Source organism: Pseudochaenichthys georgianus, chromosome 4 (assembly GCF_902827115.2).
Source record: "Pseudochaenichthys georgianus chromosome 4, fPseGeo1.2, whole genome shotgun sequence".
In the NCBI taxonomy this organism is placed as follows: domain Eukaryota; kingdom Metazoa; phylum Chordata; class Actinopteri; order Perciformes; family Channichthyidae; genus Pseudochaenichthys; species Pseudochaenichthys georgianus.
In genome coordinates this window covers 24,291,318-24,305,599 of record NC_047506.1, presented here as the reverse complement: position 1 = coordinate 24,305,599, position 14,282 = coordinate 24,291,318, and the positions used below count along the sequence as shown (strand labels likewise).

At 40.4% G+C, this 14,282-nt stretch overlaps 1 protein-coding gene across 1 annotated transcript in view; it reads left to right on the top strand.

Moving 5' to 3' along the window:
* LOC117445655 (ephrin type-B receptor 1-like) overlaps positions 1-11,202 on the top strand; it is a 115,708-nt gene extending 104,506 nt beyond the window's left edge. The window contains exons 18-20 of the mRNA XM_034081430.2: positions 3,170-3,366; positions 3,468-3,626; positions 4,901-11,202. Of these exons, the coding sequence (XP_033937321.1) occupies positions 3,170-3,366; positions 3,468-3,626; positions 4,901-5,012 (468 nt within the window). The 3' untranslated portion in view covers positions 5,013-11,202. The remainder of the gene's footprint in view (positions 1-3,169; positions 3,367-3,467; positions 3,627-4,900) is intronic.
* The last annotated feature ends 3,080 nt before the right edge of the window (positions 11,203-14,282 follow it).

Genomic DNA, 14,282 nt, shown 5'->3' with positions numbered 1-14,282 from the left:
TTATCTTTCTCAGCCAAGCACTGGAATAATGAAATCAAAAGCTCCTCTGTGTAAAACGACCTGCCTCGACATCAGAGACTGCTGCTTAGCGATGAATATCTGGATATATTGTGCGACAGCACGCTGGGTCAAGATGAAGTTTTCACATTTAAATTGAATCCTCTTAAGTTTTCTTATTTTGTTGTGCTTTTAATTAAAGCTGAACAAGGCAAGATTCTTCTTTAGAAATACACCTTTCAAAATCACAAAGGAGCTGAAACAAGAGAAGACTCTCTCTTCTCTGCCAACAGAAGCTCACAAATCAAAACTCCAGATATAAGGTGTCCCCTAAACAGCAGTAAGAGACTGGGATATGTTTGCCTCTTTCAATCCTTTGAAATCCTGAGCAATATATAGAACCATGGTTTGTGCAATTTAGGTCTGATGACGAAAATACATCTCTTAATATTTTGTCCCCTCTATAATTGAAACACACAGAAAGAAAGTGCGTCCTTTGTCCCATTTATGTCAATATCATTTTATTTTTACTGAAATACATATTGGACCAATTTAACTGCATGGGAAGTAGGTCTGCACGAGAAAAAACTGACATTGCGATATTTTTCCCCCCTGCGATATATATTGCGATATGAAAACCTACAGGAATTGAAGAAAAGAGCGTTTTTTTCCCCGCAAACCATCCTTTCTTAAACTTTAATGCTATACAATTGGTATTTTTTTAACTATATTTAACCGGATGAAGGATTTTAGTCACGGACGTCTGGATCTTAAGTTATCAGAGCAACAAGCTGAGCTAGCTCGGTTAGCAGAGCCGAACTGCCCTGGAGAAACACATGAAACTCCTTTTTATGTTTGCTTTGGAGATTTGATTGTGATTGGTGGTTTGCTGTGCATGCAGAGCCTGCATGTCATTCTCTCAAGTACCCCTGACATGAGAGCCACCCAAGTTTTCCTTTTGTAGCAAGCGGCAAAATAATTGTAACATGACGTGTTTGAGTTAATTTGCCTACTTAAAGGTGGGGTAGGTAATTTTGGAGAAACCAGCTCGAGTGCGCTAGAATTTGAAAATACACAACCGGAAAAAATCTGCCACTTCCTTACAGAGCCCCTCCTCCAACACACACGAACGCACACATGACCAATGAGGGCACGAGATAAGTTTGTGCACAGATGGAAGGCTGACAGGCAGGTAGGCCATCCAGTTATTTTAGCCGGGCCGGCTAAAATGATTGGTCGTGCTTTTTACAGTACTACGGCTTCCACAGATGACATTTTTTTATGGATTTTTTGTCATAGCACTTAAGATATTCATTGCTATCGGATGTTAAGAGCATTCCATGGAATATAACAAAAAGTGTATGTCGAGCCGGTTTCTCAAACATACCTACCCCACCTTTAATATCGCAAGTCCTAAAAAAAAAACTAAAAAAAGTTAAATCCTCGCACGTCCTGCGATGTGAATATCACACATGCGCATATCGTGATTATCGTCACGACACGATATATCGTGCAGCCCTAATGGGAAGTGTACATAAATGTATGCAAATAAATGAGAGTTTAGATGCCCCAGCTAACAGTATCTCTTTCTATTATATGAAACAACACATCGCCTTATTGTGGGCTAAAACGGTAGAATACCACCATAGGACCCAAGGGTGTGGAAAAATGGCTGTTAGATTTCCAAAACTGCTGTTGATGCAGTCTAGGTTCCTTCTTATTCCCTCTCTGCCTCCTCATCAAAAGGTGTGGGTTATGGGGGTGTGGGTGGAGGCCAACACTCCTCTACACCTGAATCCAGTTTCAAACTGCAATAGTTCCCCACAGACTCTGCTCACTAAATCACTTTACAGCGTCAAATCCTTGAATGATTTGATAAAATCCATCTCAAAATTATAAACATATTCCATCACCCCTGGAATACAAAAGAATATATAATGTAATATAATAAGAAGCCGTAAAATGTGTTTACTGCCCTCTCACTGTGTTTTTAATATTATAACATAAAGCACAGAGGGGCTGTGGAGAAAAGCTGCATCAACACATTGACATATAATCACCTCATAAAGTTATATATGATAAATGTGTTAGCAGTTGCTAACATTGAAGTTGCACATCCATTTGATTGAAAGAAACATCAGCATTTATTTGGATCTGTGGAAACATCTTGTTGTATGCTTCGCTATGTTCACCAGCTATTTGCTACATTTGTCTGCTTGCCGATAAGCAGGTATTAACATTCTTTAAACCAGAGATTTTGTTTTTAGCTTAAAAGTCACCGATTATGCAAAATGCACTTTTGTATGTCTTTTATACATAAATATGTGTCCCCGGTGTGTAAGGATACTCACAAAGTGTCTGAAAATATAACCCTCTCTCTTTACCTCCTTAACTACATCTCTAAAAACGAGGGTACAACAGAGCTGATCCAGATTTTCTGCGGTCATGACGACATTACTAAAATGTGGGCTGGCTTTAGGTTGAACTCCTGGCAACATTCCGCCCCCGGGCCCAACCGCTATCAGAAACGTTGCTGTATCGGAAACAATGCGCAACATGTTTGGAAGTAATACGGTCTGTGTTTACATTAGCAAGCATCGCTAACATTCAGAGCTAACGCTGTACTGGAGAGGATATGTGTAAAAAAGCCGGATATAAAAGGTACTCACCTTGTGGTAAACCCACAAGAGAGAAAGTGTTTGAGCTCCATACTGTTTCAGAAATAATCCTTGATGTGCTTTGGAACATAATATGGCGTTTAATCATGGCAGCGTTTAGCTGAGTTTCTGCCGTAGAGTAGACACTCTTCTCTTAATAGAGCTCACTGCTTGCATGGGGAAAGGGGCGTGGCCAGCAGCAGCTCGCTTACATTTAAAGCTACGGACCCAGAATCAGCACTTTTGTAACAGGACTGAAATTGAGGGGTATGAGGCATGGCTAATTGGGTGATCTGTTTGGTATTTTGAGCAAAGCACTTCAGAGACATGTTTTGTATAGATATGGCCCTATAATATATTGTTAAAATATAGCATAATAGGTGAGCTTTAAACAGCTTCCCTCTGCGTCTGAAAATGCTACTCATGATAAAACCCAGAAACAATGTGTTGGGAGTCGACTTTTAATACTCAGTGGGTTTGTCTCTTTGCCCCCTCCCCCCCTCATTGTGTTCCAGGTGATAAATGCCATCGAGCAGGACTTCAGGCTGCCAGCGCCCATGGACTGTCCCGTAGTGCTGCACCAGCTGATGCTGGACTGCTGGCAGAAAGACAGGAACTCGCGACCAAAGTTCCCCGATCTCGTCAGCATGTTGGACAAAATGATACGCAATCCTGCATCCCTCAAAACCGGCACTAATAACTTCCCTCCTGCGTGAGAAGAGATTAATAATACTGTATTATTTACATACACAATTCTACTCTTCCTTTTTTCTAATGGCTCCTTGTCTTTTTGTTTGTACCCACTGCCTTCAGACCTTCCCATCATCCCTTGTTAGACCGCGGGGCTCCAGACCTGAGCAGCGTGAGCTCCGTGGAGGATTGGCTGGCTGCGTTGAAGATGACCCAGTACAGAGACTCCTTCCTGGGCTCCGGCTTCACATCTTTGCCACTCGTCACAGATATCACAGCCGAGTAAGTCCACTCATTTTACTGCCTCTCTGATTTTGAGTGTCTGCCTTTCCAGCACGTCTCACGCTGTTCACCTGCCAAGTCTGTCTTGTTAGTCAGACAACTGGCAGGGCAGCTGGTTGGCTGGCTGCTGGTCCATGTGTACGCCTGTCTGTCTCTCTGAACAATCTCTCAGAATCATCTAATTTCCTCTTATTTTGAATGTGATATAAAATACCTAGTGCAACACCAGAAAGACCATACTGTATATCTTGATAAACTGTCATAAAATATGCCGTAACAATAAGCAGCCTCGCCTCGTCCTCAAGGATGATGTTTAAGACATTGTTTTTTAAGCTATTGCAGATATTTCTCACACCTCACAAACGTGGTGTTTTCCCCTCTTCTTTCCTGGAATGTGTTAAAAGTAAGAAAATGTAATCCGCATTTCTCTGCCTGTACCATGTGCCATTTAAAGAAAAACGGGTAGTTTTACTATAATAAAGTATAATTTACTGTAGGTATGCATTTAGTTTGCTTTTTCAACTGTGTGTCCATTGTGGCTTTTCATGCCTAAACAAGCCTGCATAGGAGGCAAACTAGCATCCCTCCTGCTGTCTGAGAGCTGAGATGTGTCTCCTGCCCCAGCCTTTATCTGTGACCGAGGCTCCAGTCTCAGACCTGGAGTCTGTCCCTGTGCGCTGCACTGCGGGTCAACCACAGAGAATGGGTTTCCCCACAGGGATTAATTAAGTATGCTTTCACATAGTATCAGTGCATACAGTATTGGCTGTATGCCAGTGGACTGTATTTTAAACACTTTGAATGGATAGATCACAGATTTAAGCAACACAATGACATTTTCTTTTTTTCTTTCTTTTAACCTTCATATAACTGCAGGGAACTACACTAAAACTGAACTTTGTCAGACACATTCTGGCTAATTGTAGATCCTATGAAGAGTCATAAAGTGAATATTTCCTTTTGTAGTGTTGATTTTTTACATAGCATTGCATTGTCTCTAAACGTTTCCTCAGCCGGTTTGGTTTGGAGATTAGTGGACATTATATATGAATTATTATATTATATATGACCATTTGGCCCCTGGTGAAAACCTCCTGAACCAGGATCACGATGTAATCATATCCAAGAAAATCTGACTGCAATGACTAACTCCAATGATCAGAAATGCAACCAGTGTCAGAAAATTAAATGTAGTTAAAAAGCAGCCAAGTTGATATGATGATGATTATAATGTTAATGAGACGTCATCTGTTCCTCTGTCTGTGTTTCTGCAGAGATCTTCAGAGGATCGGAGTGGCTCTAGCTGGACACCAGAAGAAGATCCTGACCAGTGTTCAGTCGATGAGGCACAACATCGATGACCAGTCTCCTACGGAATCTGTGTAACCACAGAGGAGTGATACAGTACGAAATATTTGACGAGTGTACAGTCTGAACGAGCAGGCTGTCATCTCTTCACACGTCTGTTTTACCCTCATTCACTTTTGTTCACCACTCTTGGATATAAACCACTCTACATGTTTTTAAATCACTGTGGCTGTTTTTGTGGCCTCATGACTACGAGTCGACGGACAGACCCATTTCACACCTTTTAGTAAACTGACAAAGATTAAAAGCAAGAGGGAAAAACAAAGCAGAAAATAGTGTCTGGACTCACTGTAATGGGTACAATCCCAACTGACCATCCCTTTTCACCACACATCTCTGTGGAGGATCAGTTTTTACCAGCTTGACTGGTTGATTCAAGGATCAATGATTAGAGGACTATGAATCTCACAAACATGCTACTGTGAAGAGAAAACTGACATTGATATACAGAAACACAAACTGGCCAAAAAGCCTGAGAAAGAGTCTTTTGAAACAGTGTTTCCGGAGAGCCCTCACAGACGGTCTTATCTCCATAACGTTTCGTTGAGACTGCTTCAGTGTGTTGGTGAAAATTGCTACAATTTGAATCCAGACGAGAGACAAAAGTTAAATGGGACTTTTTGAATCTATCTTCATATTGAAGAGTCTGTACATATTATGATATGGGATTTGTATTTCCCATTTGCTCATTATTTCACTTTCTCTACAGCATCAAACAATTAATTGTGTTTCGGTGTTTTGTGAGCTCTCTATGATTATCTTCCTCTGCCTGACTCATCACTGGAACAAACTTTAAAGTGGACCGCAGACAAAAGAAAATAGATTTCATGGTGCTGTGTTTTACTCCTTTTTATGCAGCAAAAGAAAGAAGATAAACCCTTTCACAGAGAGCTTGAAAAAATTGGCCTACTTAAAATACTTAATTCAGAGGTTACTCATTATGGATGATGTTTTACAATCAGCGCACATGCCCTCTGAGTAAAGGCAATTATAGACCAGGAAACCAAAATCAGATAAAGAAATATGAAACCAGAGCAGTGTTATACGTCTGTTTCCTATCTGGGAAGCAACTTGAGAGTGTGGGAGAAGAGGAAAGCAGCTTAGGAGACTGTGGATATTGAGTCATTACCAGCTGCTGAGGAGCACCTGTTGAGAAGAAACAGCGGTGGCCAGATTATCCTGAAAGGCTGAAAAGGTATTCCCATCCAATGTTCTTGTGATTTGGCTGCAAACACTTAAGCCGACTGCCAGTCAGGCATTAATACAACACAAGAACAAACCAGAAATCCAATGCTCATGTACTGTTCACGCGTGAAACAAATCTAATTTCTGTCAAAGATGGTATGGCCGCCGTCCAGATGGTAATCGCTCTACAGCAGGCAGGCAGGGGCCTTTGTTTCAACTCCTTTTTTCATTCTCTGGCTGCTGAACACGTCCCATGTTGTTAGATTCTGTTGTGACAGCCACATTTCCTCCAGATTGACATCAGTGATTAATATTGTTGTGTCAGATTGCAGATGAAATGACATGAAGTGACCTATTCACGTCTGTGGACGGCAACCTTTACACAACACTCGTTCACACGCAACAATGATTGATTTTTCAGACATGTCAGAGAAGGGGAACTAACAGGAAAAGATAGTAAAATGCTGGAGGGGTCAAGAAGGGAATCAGAGGCTTGTTTGTCATGATTCTGTGTGGAAATGCGAGGTTTGATGCACCGGTCCTGACACACTGTAATATCAAGAATGCCTAATCTGTTTTATCTGAGCGCTGAGCAGATTACCAGCTGTGAAACAACAGAAAGCCTTCAGCCCAAACCTCTAGTCATGGGTTTGCTCCCACATCCCGAGGATTACCAGTCTGCAGCCCTGATTGGATGTTGTGATTTTGAGTTGTCATCCCCTTAGAGCCATGCACACAAAATAAGTGACAGTATTAAAGAGCCTCCCAACAACTGTTGTGCAATGGAATATTGGGCTACTAGTCATCTTGAACCGTCAGTTTAAAAAAGAAGGTGCGATACTGTTCCGATAAATATCAATAATTTCGAACATCGCGGGGAAATTCCTTCGACTCATTTTGAAGTTTTGGGGGAAGCCGGAAGTGACGTCAATGCGGGAACGCTTCACTGTGCGGCGAGAGAGCCAAACACGGACAAAGTGTGTTGTCATGCGTAGAAATGGTGAATTACTGAGTTTAGGCACGTTAATAACGTTTTAATGAAGTTGACTACAGTATATTCCTATTTGTCAGTGCTTTCATGTCAATTCGGCGACATAAACATAAATGATCGTGGTGAAGATGATGATTACATTAGGATTAAAAATCGGGAGTGAGAGCTGCTGAATTTCCTCCCATCAGATGTGATATAAAAACAAATTGATTATTTTGTTGTAAACTCAAGTGGATGAAACTACATTTATTAGTGCTTTCATGTCAATTCGGCGAACGTATGAACACATTAAATGATCGTGAGGATGATGATTTTAAAAATCGTTTTTTTTTTTGCCGGTCTGCATTTCCTGATGAGAAAACAAACCGATGCTTTTTGTAGTTGTAGTACACCAACATGGACGTTGACAGTTTACGTGGGCTGGGTGCAGTGGAGGACTGGCAGGTACCGAAGTGGGCCGGTCGGATAAGTCACTAGCACATCCCCCACTCCCCCCGTTGACAATTTACTAGCGGTACCGAAGTGGGCCGGTCGAGAGTCCCGGGATGATTTTTAGTCCCAGTCCACCACTGGCTACATGACCGTATGATCGCCCATATTGACGCACCTAATTCCTAAACTTCTAACAGATACAACATAAACCGATCCGTCAGCCTCATATGAGCTCTCAGACACGTTCAAAATTAACCTGTCATCGCTGTCTGAGCTTGCTGCTGTGTGCGCCATCGTGCGTTTACATGCAGATGCTGGGATCCTGAACGGTGCAGCTGGAGCGCTGTGCCCGCAATGACGTCACACATAATTTGGCGGGACTTGAAGAATCCCCGAGAAGATGTGCCACTTTTTTTGGGCTACCCAAAATTGCATTTGTTGCCCGGCAACTAGAGCTTATTGAACATTTTATGAGGAAATATTGAGATCAACTGGGAGGGTGTCAGTGGTTCAGAGGCATAATGGTTGTAAATAAATGTCTGAGCAGAAACAGTGGATCGGGGGTTTAACAGAGAGCAAGATGATACATGCAAGTGTGCCCAAATCCTCATATTGAACGCCATCTAAAAAATAATGTCATGCAGAAGAAATGAAAGCAATCATCCCAGACAGGCTTATACAATTATTATGTTGCATTTAGCTAAGTGTGATTAATCTATCCTTTGCTCTATTTTCCTCTATTTACCAAGGTTAGATGTAAGCTTTCAGAGGGTTACCTGACCCTGTGTCAGTGTTTGAGAATTATCTACAGTTCGCTTTGTATTTATACCATGACATGTCTTGGTTTGAGCACAAACAGAGAGGATAACTCAGGAAATGGATGTGAGGTTTTCTTTTACATTGCTGCATAAAATGCGATAATTGATTGGTAAATCTTGCACTATATACTAAGATTAATACGAGATTAAGTGCTTTATAAGCGCTCCTGAGATAAATAGTTTTTTGATGTTATTTTCCTGAAGTGCTTATTAAAAGTGAAATCCACCCTAAATCCAACCCATAAAAGAAAGGAGCATATAATGTAATGCTTTAAAAGTGTTCTGTTTGTGAAAGTAAATAAGATGTTACACAAAAAACATTGAGATACGCTTTGAGGCAATGAATAATAGCAAGATGTCAGAGGCTTCCTGATAATATCATTGCAGAATGCCTCAACACGTCTCCTAGTTCACGGCTAAATTACATTTGTAATCCTTTTTATTAAAAGTGGAGAGTTTGACATCAAGCTTTTCAAGTGCTTCTCTTTTTGTATGGAGAGTTTTTAGTTAGAAAGATAATAATAATAATCCTTATTTATTATAGCGCTTTATCAAAGACTCTCAAAGCGCCAAGCTTCTAATGAAACTCCATCCTTGACATTTTTGCAACTAATTGTTATTCATTACTATTTTACGCACATATATTGTGCTTTTTCACTGTAGACCGTTATTAGATTTAAAAATAGTTCTCAGACATCAGCTGTGTGCCATCCTATGCTACATTACAAACTAAATCACACTGGGAAAGTATGTCCAAAAAATATGATTATTTTGTTGTTAATGGTCACTGAATTTGCATCTGTGCATGTATTCAGTGTTCAGCACCAAGGCATATCGTTTGTCTCTTTTAGGTATCACAAAAACTATATATCCTTATAAGACTCAGGACATCTGTTAGATTTGATTTCCCAGTGTTCTTCATTACTTGTATCTAGTTTATCGCAGCATTCTTGGTACATTATCACCATCTGTGATTACAGTAGTGTGAAACCATTTCATATCATGTATGCATGTTCCTATGCATGTGAGCTTGCAAAAAGATGAATGAAGAATAACCTTTAATTTGATAAATATTGTTACCCCAATTACAGTTTACCTTGTGTTAAACCAACAAATATCCACTCCTGAATAAAGCATATTTATGAATGCGAGTGAAACAAGCGTTCTAACTCATCTCCAGAGTTGTTTTTAGACCGCCTTGAATCCTTTTTTGATGCAATAGCACATGGATTCTTGAGATAGGGTAGCTAACAAACCCACCCAAGATAAAGTATCCCTGCGTTTGTTAGAATAAGGAATGGGACTTTTATATGCACAAAGAGGCACCCAAAACAGCTCCTCTTGCTTCACATCCCCATACAGCACTGTTTTGAGCTACTGTCATGATTAAAGGTGGATATCCCCTATAAAAGAAAAGATAGAAATATGCTTCTATTTTGACATAACATAATCATAATCGTGTGGATGTAGTGTTACAGGAACCTTTGTGGAAACGTGCTGCTCTGAAAAAAGTTAGCATGTATCTGTGTCCACTCAATGGGGACGACAGTTGAATAGTGGTACAAATGGCAGCAGACAAAAGCACTTGCTCTCTGTTACTGAGGGACTGACACCCAGACCTGACATTTACTGCAGATGTGTAAGATAGAGAACTCCATTCAGAATCCACTGTATCTGTGGTGGGCGTATAACAACATGATGTTACATTGTGTCTGGCCAATTAACCACGGAATGGGATAAAAGTAACAATATTCGACAAAATAGGCAGAGAAATGTGAGGTGTGTCACCACCTCTAAGTGCTTTAGGGTGGATTCATCTTTTAAAGGCATTTCTTTTTCTGGAGGCTTCTCTCCTCTCCTGTTGCTCTGGTATAATAGATATGGTAGGTGAGGCTGGAGATGAGAGGGAAAGAGGGAAAGGGAATATGGAATAGATGGGGCCAGAGGAGAAATATTACAGAAGGAAAAGGAGGGGGTGAAGCAGAGCTCGACACTGGTGTTTGAATAAAAATGAGGCTGAGTGTGGAGAGATTACTCTTTCTTTTTTTGTCTCCCTCTCTCCCTGCTCTACCCAGCCATCCTCTTTCTTCTGCTCAAGCCTCTCTGTACAACTCACTCTGCTTCCACTCTGTATCTCCACTGACTAACAGCTCACTTTTCTTCTTACAGTAGATGCATGTTTTCTCAAAAACATTTTGACTTGCGTCTCCTGATGATGTACATTAAATCACACAAACCCTTCTGTGGTTTCAAGGAGAGCATTTATCCCAAAACTGTGAACGTCAAGGTCTTCTTTACCCACAAATGGCAGATGTATTGTGTTCTTCATGTGTTAGGTCATTCACAGTGTTTGATCAAATAACTAAAACAGTCTGGCTAAAGACACATGCAGAAAAAAGTGTTTTTCTACTTTTATTTAATTTTAATTTATTTTGTTTCCTATTGCTTGCCATTGTTTTCAGTATGTGTGTAATGTATTGGTTTCTCTTGAAAAAAGAACAGCTCAGTAATCAGCTGTAGTCTGCCTTTCTCTGTTTACCTGAAACTGTTATAGGTGTTACTGCTTTTATTATTGGAGCAGCCCATTGTAATGTACTATAATGCTGTAATATACCGTGTGAGTATGCGTGCATCTGTGTGTGTGCTCGCTGGTGTGAGTGTGTGTGTGTAATATAATGTGCGTGTGCTCCTCCGTGTACAGTACAATGTTTGTATATCGTGCGTGTGTGAGTTTGTAGCTGTTAACTTCCTGAGTCTTACATTTACAATGCACTGTTTGTCAATAAAGAAGACAAAGCAATCAAGCTGATCATCTTTGGTAATAAATGAACAAGCAGATGATCTGAAGATGAGTGAAAGAGATAAAGGAACTGACATAATCTGACTGTCAGCACCTCTAAAACTCAGCAATTCCTATTTTTATAATAATACAAACATCAACACATTACAAGTCTTTATTATGTACATATTATAAGAAAATAGTGTTATTAGTGAGCTTTAGAGATGCTGCAAAGTTATTGTGTTATCTTCGGAGAAAGCCAGACAGGGAGACCTCTATGGACTTTAAATTACTCCAGTGTAACATGGACATAGAGTGAATTTTTTGGCAACGGAAGGTAAGTCTTGTTTGTTTTTTTTAAATATCTTTTAATTTGGTGTAATAAAAAAATGGTAGATTTTGCAACTAACCTTTTTATTTTACACATACAACAGTATGGTCCATTGGAGTCTACTCGGGACATGGCAGATAAGGTAGGATGTATTGTTAATTAATTCTAAAAATAATAATGAGGTTTCTCAAAATTCTCAATACTCAATGTTCACTACCGGAAGGCAACATTGAAACACCTGACACACTGTACGATAAATTCCTCAGAAGATTACGGAAGGCAATTGCATTCTGAAAAGTAATAACAGTAACTCCATAATGAGGTTCACTTTCATGCCGGCAGATTTGACTGATCATTTATGTATAAATGGGAATGTCTGTCACATAATAGGACGACTTTAAATGACACATTACAGTTCCCCTAAGCGTTGAGGACCAATATGGACCCCAGGAAGACTAGAGGTGTTTCTCAATGTCGAGTACGCCTGCTTGATAGCACATGTCTTCCGAGTCACTTGCTTCAGAAGCGAGGCAAAAATACTTCCTGGCATTCGGAAAACGAAGAGTGGAACAGGCGAGCAAGTGTGCGTCATATGAGAGGCCCTGTGTTACATTTTCCACCACAGATTTGGGGAAATTGGTCCGTGCGCCAAGCATTGTGGGGATTTTAAGACCGCGGAGTCTACACATGTGCAGCCTCGAAATTTCTCGCTACGAAGTACGACCAGTTGTCACTGTGGCCGTTTCTCAATCTCGAGGATGCTGGCTTGGTAGTCGCGTACTTCCAAGTCACTTCCTTCAGAAACGAAGCAAGTATGCTTCCAAGCCACGGCTTCGGAAAAACGAAGAAGAATGGAACAGGCTAACAAGTGTGCCACTCTCTCTAACGGTGTCAACATAAACTGTAACGAAAATAAATAGCTCACGATGTCTATCTAATTATGAACTTGCTTTACTTTCACGGAACACATTTTTGGTGATAACAAATGTAACAAAGTAACACAATTTTCCCCCAAACCAAGGACGCGGCCTCGGTGGAATTCCAAGTATGCTGGACTTTGGAACGGTCCTGCTGCGCCACTTGATGACGTAGCATCCTTGAAATATTGGCTTGGAAGCCAGAATCCTCGAGATTGAGAAACGGCCACTCACTACCCGATCTGCAGCCCTGCCCTATCTGCAGTGTGCATGTGCGTGATGGTCCGCCATATTGAACAACTCTGTACGGCAACCCAAGTGAGAAATGAATTTAACTTCTGTTAGACAGCTATCATACTGAATAAATATTTACTGTGAATGTATGCAAAAATGTATGGCATATGGCTGTCTAACAGAAGTTACATTCATTTCTCACTTATTCTGACAATGTAGTTAACCCCAAATAAAAGAATCCAATAAAAAGAGTTGTTAAATAATAGTGAAGTCACGTTGTAATAACAATAAGGGCAGTGACAGCGGGCTCGCTAGAATTCCAAGTATGCTGGACATTGGAACAGTCGGTCGGCGGCACTCGATGACGTAGTATGCTTGAAATAGTGGCTCTGGAGCAGCTTTACTCGACATTGAGAAACACCCTGTGCTTTAGGAAACAGCTAACGTGGATTCTACAATATAATAAACTTAACTACATTTTACACACCTGAGCTGACAAGTTATTTTAACAAAAGCTCAAAAACCCACAAGGCGGGCTAAATTGAATCCCATTTAAAGCTAGATTCACTAATAAAAGAAAGCCATTACCTGACAGCCTGTGGATTCTGCTGCAGTGTATTATTCAGAGTCGTAAGAGCCCCATCAATTCATATGAAACAGATTAACAGCACAGGAACTATTGCAAATGGCTCATGAGTGCCATGAACACAAGTTAGGAGAGTAATTGACATAATGCCTTTAACTGCAGCTAAGTGACAGGGAATAAAAGTTGATCAAAAGTAAAATGGTGGTCTGCAATGAAAAGTAATAAGTACATTATCCATTTATTACACAAAAGTTTTCAAGAAAATTCTAGTCAAATATCCCTACCGCTAATTAGCCATATAATATGAACCTGCCCTGTTAAATGTCCATTAAAGAACAACTGTTATGAGTCTCCTGATCTACCACTACTACTATGATTAAAGGATAAGACGTAAAGCATAATCGTTGTCTTAAAACTGTTCGAAATCCAAGCATGAGTCGTCCTCTTTACACATGTTCCTTTATTCCTATTGACATTACACTGACATTACCATGGCACTGAATAATGATACGTTTTTGTTCTTGGGCTTAACCATTTTTGCTCTTTTGTGTCACAGTCTGGCTTTGTATCTAAGTGCACTCAGACTAAATGTAGTTTTCTGTTTCTGGTATTTCTTCTCTCTTCTTCTACACGCCTGCTGTGTATCTGCCTGGTTAGTCTCTTTTTGCTCCCAGAGTTTTGCCCCTGCAGATCCTCACTAATCACCTCATTCCCCTCACCTACACTTCTTCACCCATTCCTACACCTGCCCGTAATCCCTTCATCAGATGAATCATATTTAAATGTTTTTTACATCAGTCTTTGTTGCATCCCTGCATTGTTCTGTGATGTTTAGTTTCCTGCACAAAACCTTGATCCAAAGTCATTTCTGCAAGTTCCTGTTGATGCAGTCTCCTGCTTCTGGGTCCACCTGCTCCATCTCCTATTCATGACATTTTTAATTACTATCTTTTCAAACTAGGAACAATTGCCCTTAAGGTCTGGTTTGGTCTGGTTAACAACTCAATGTTTAGTG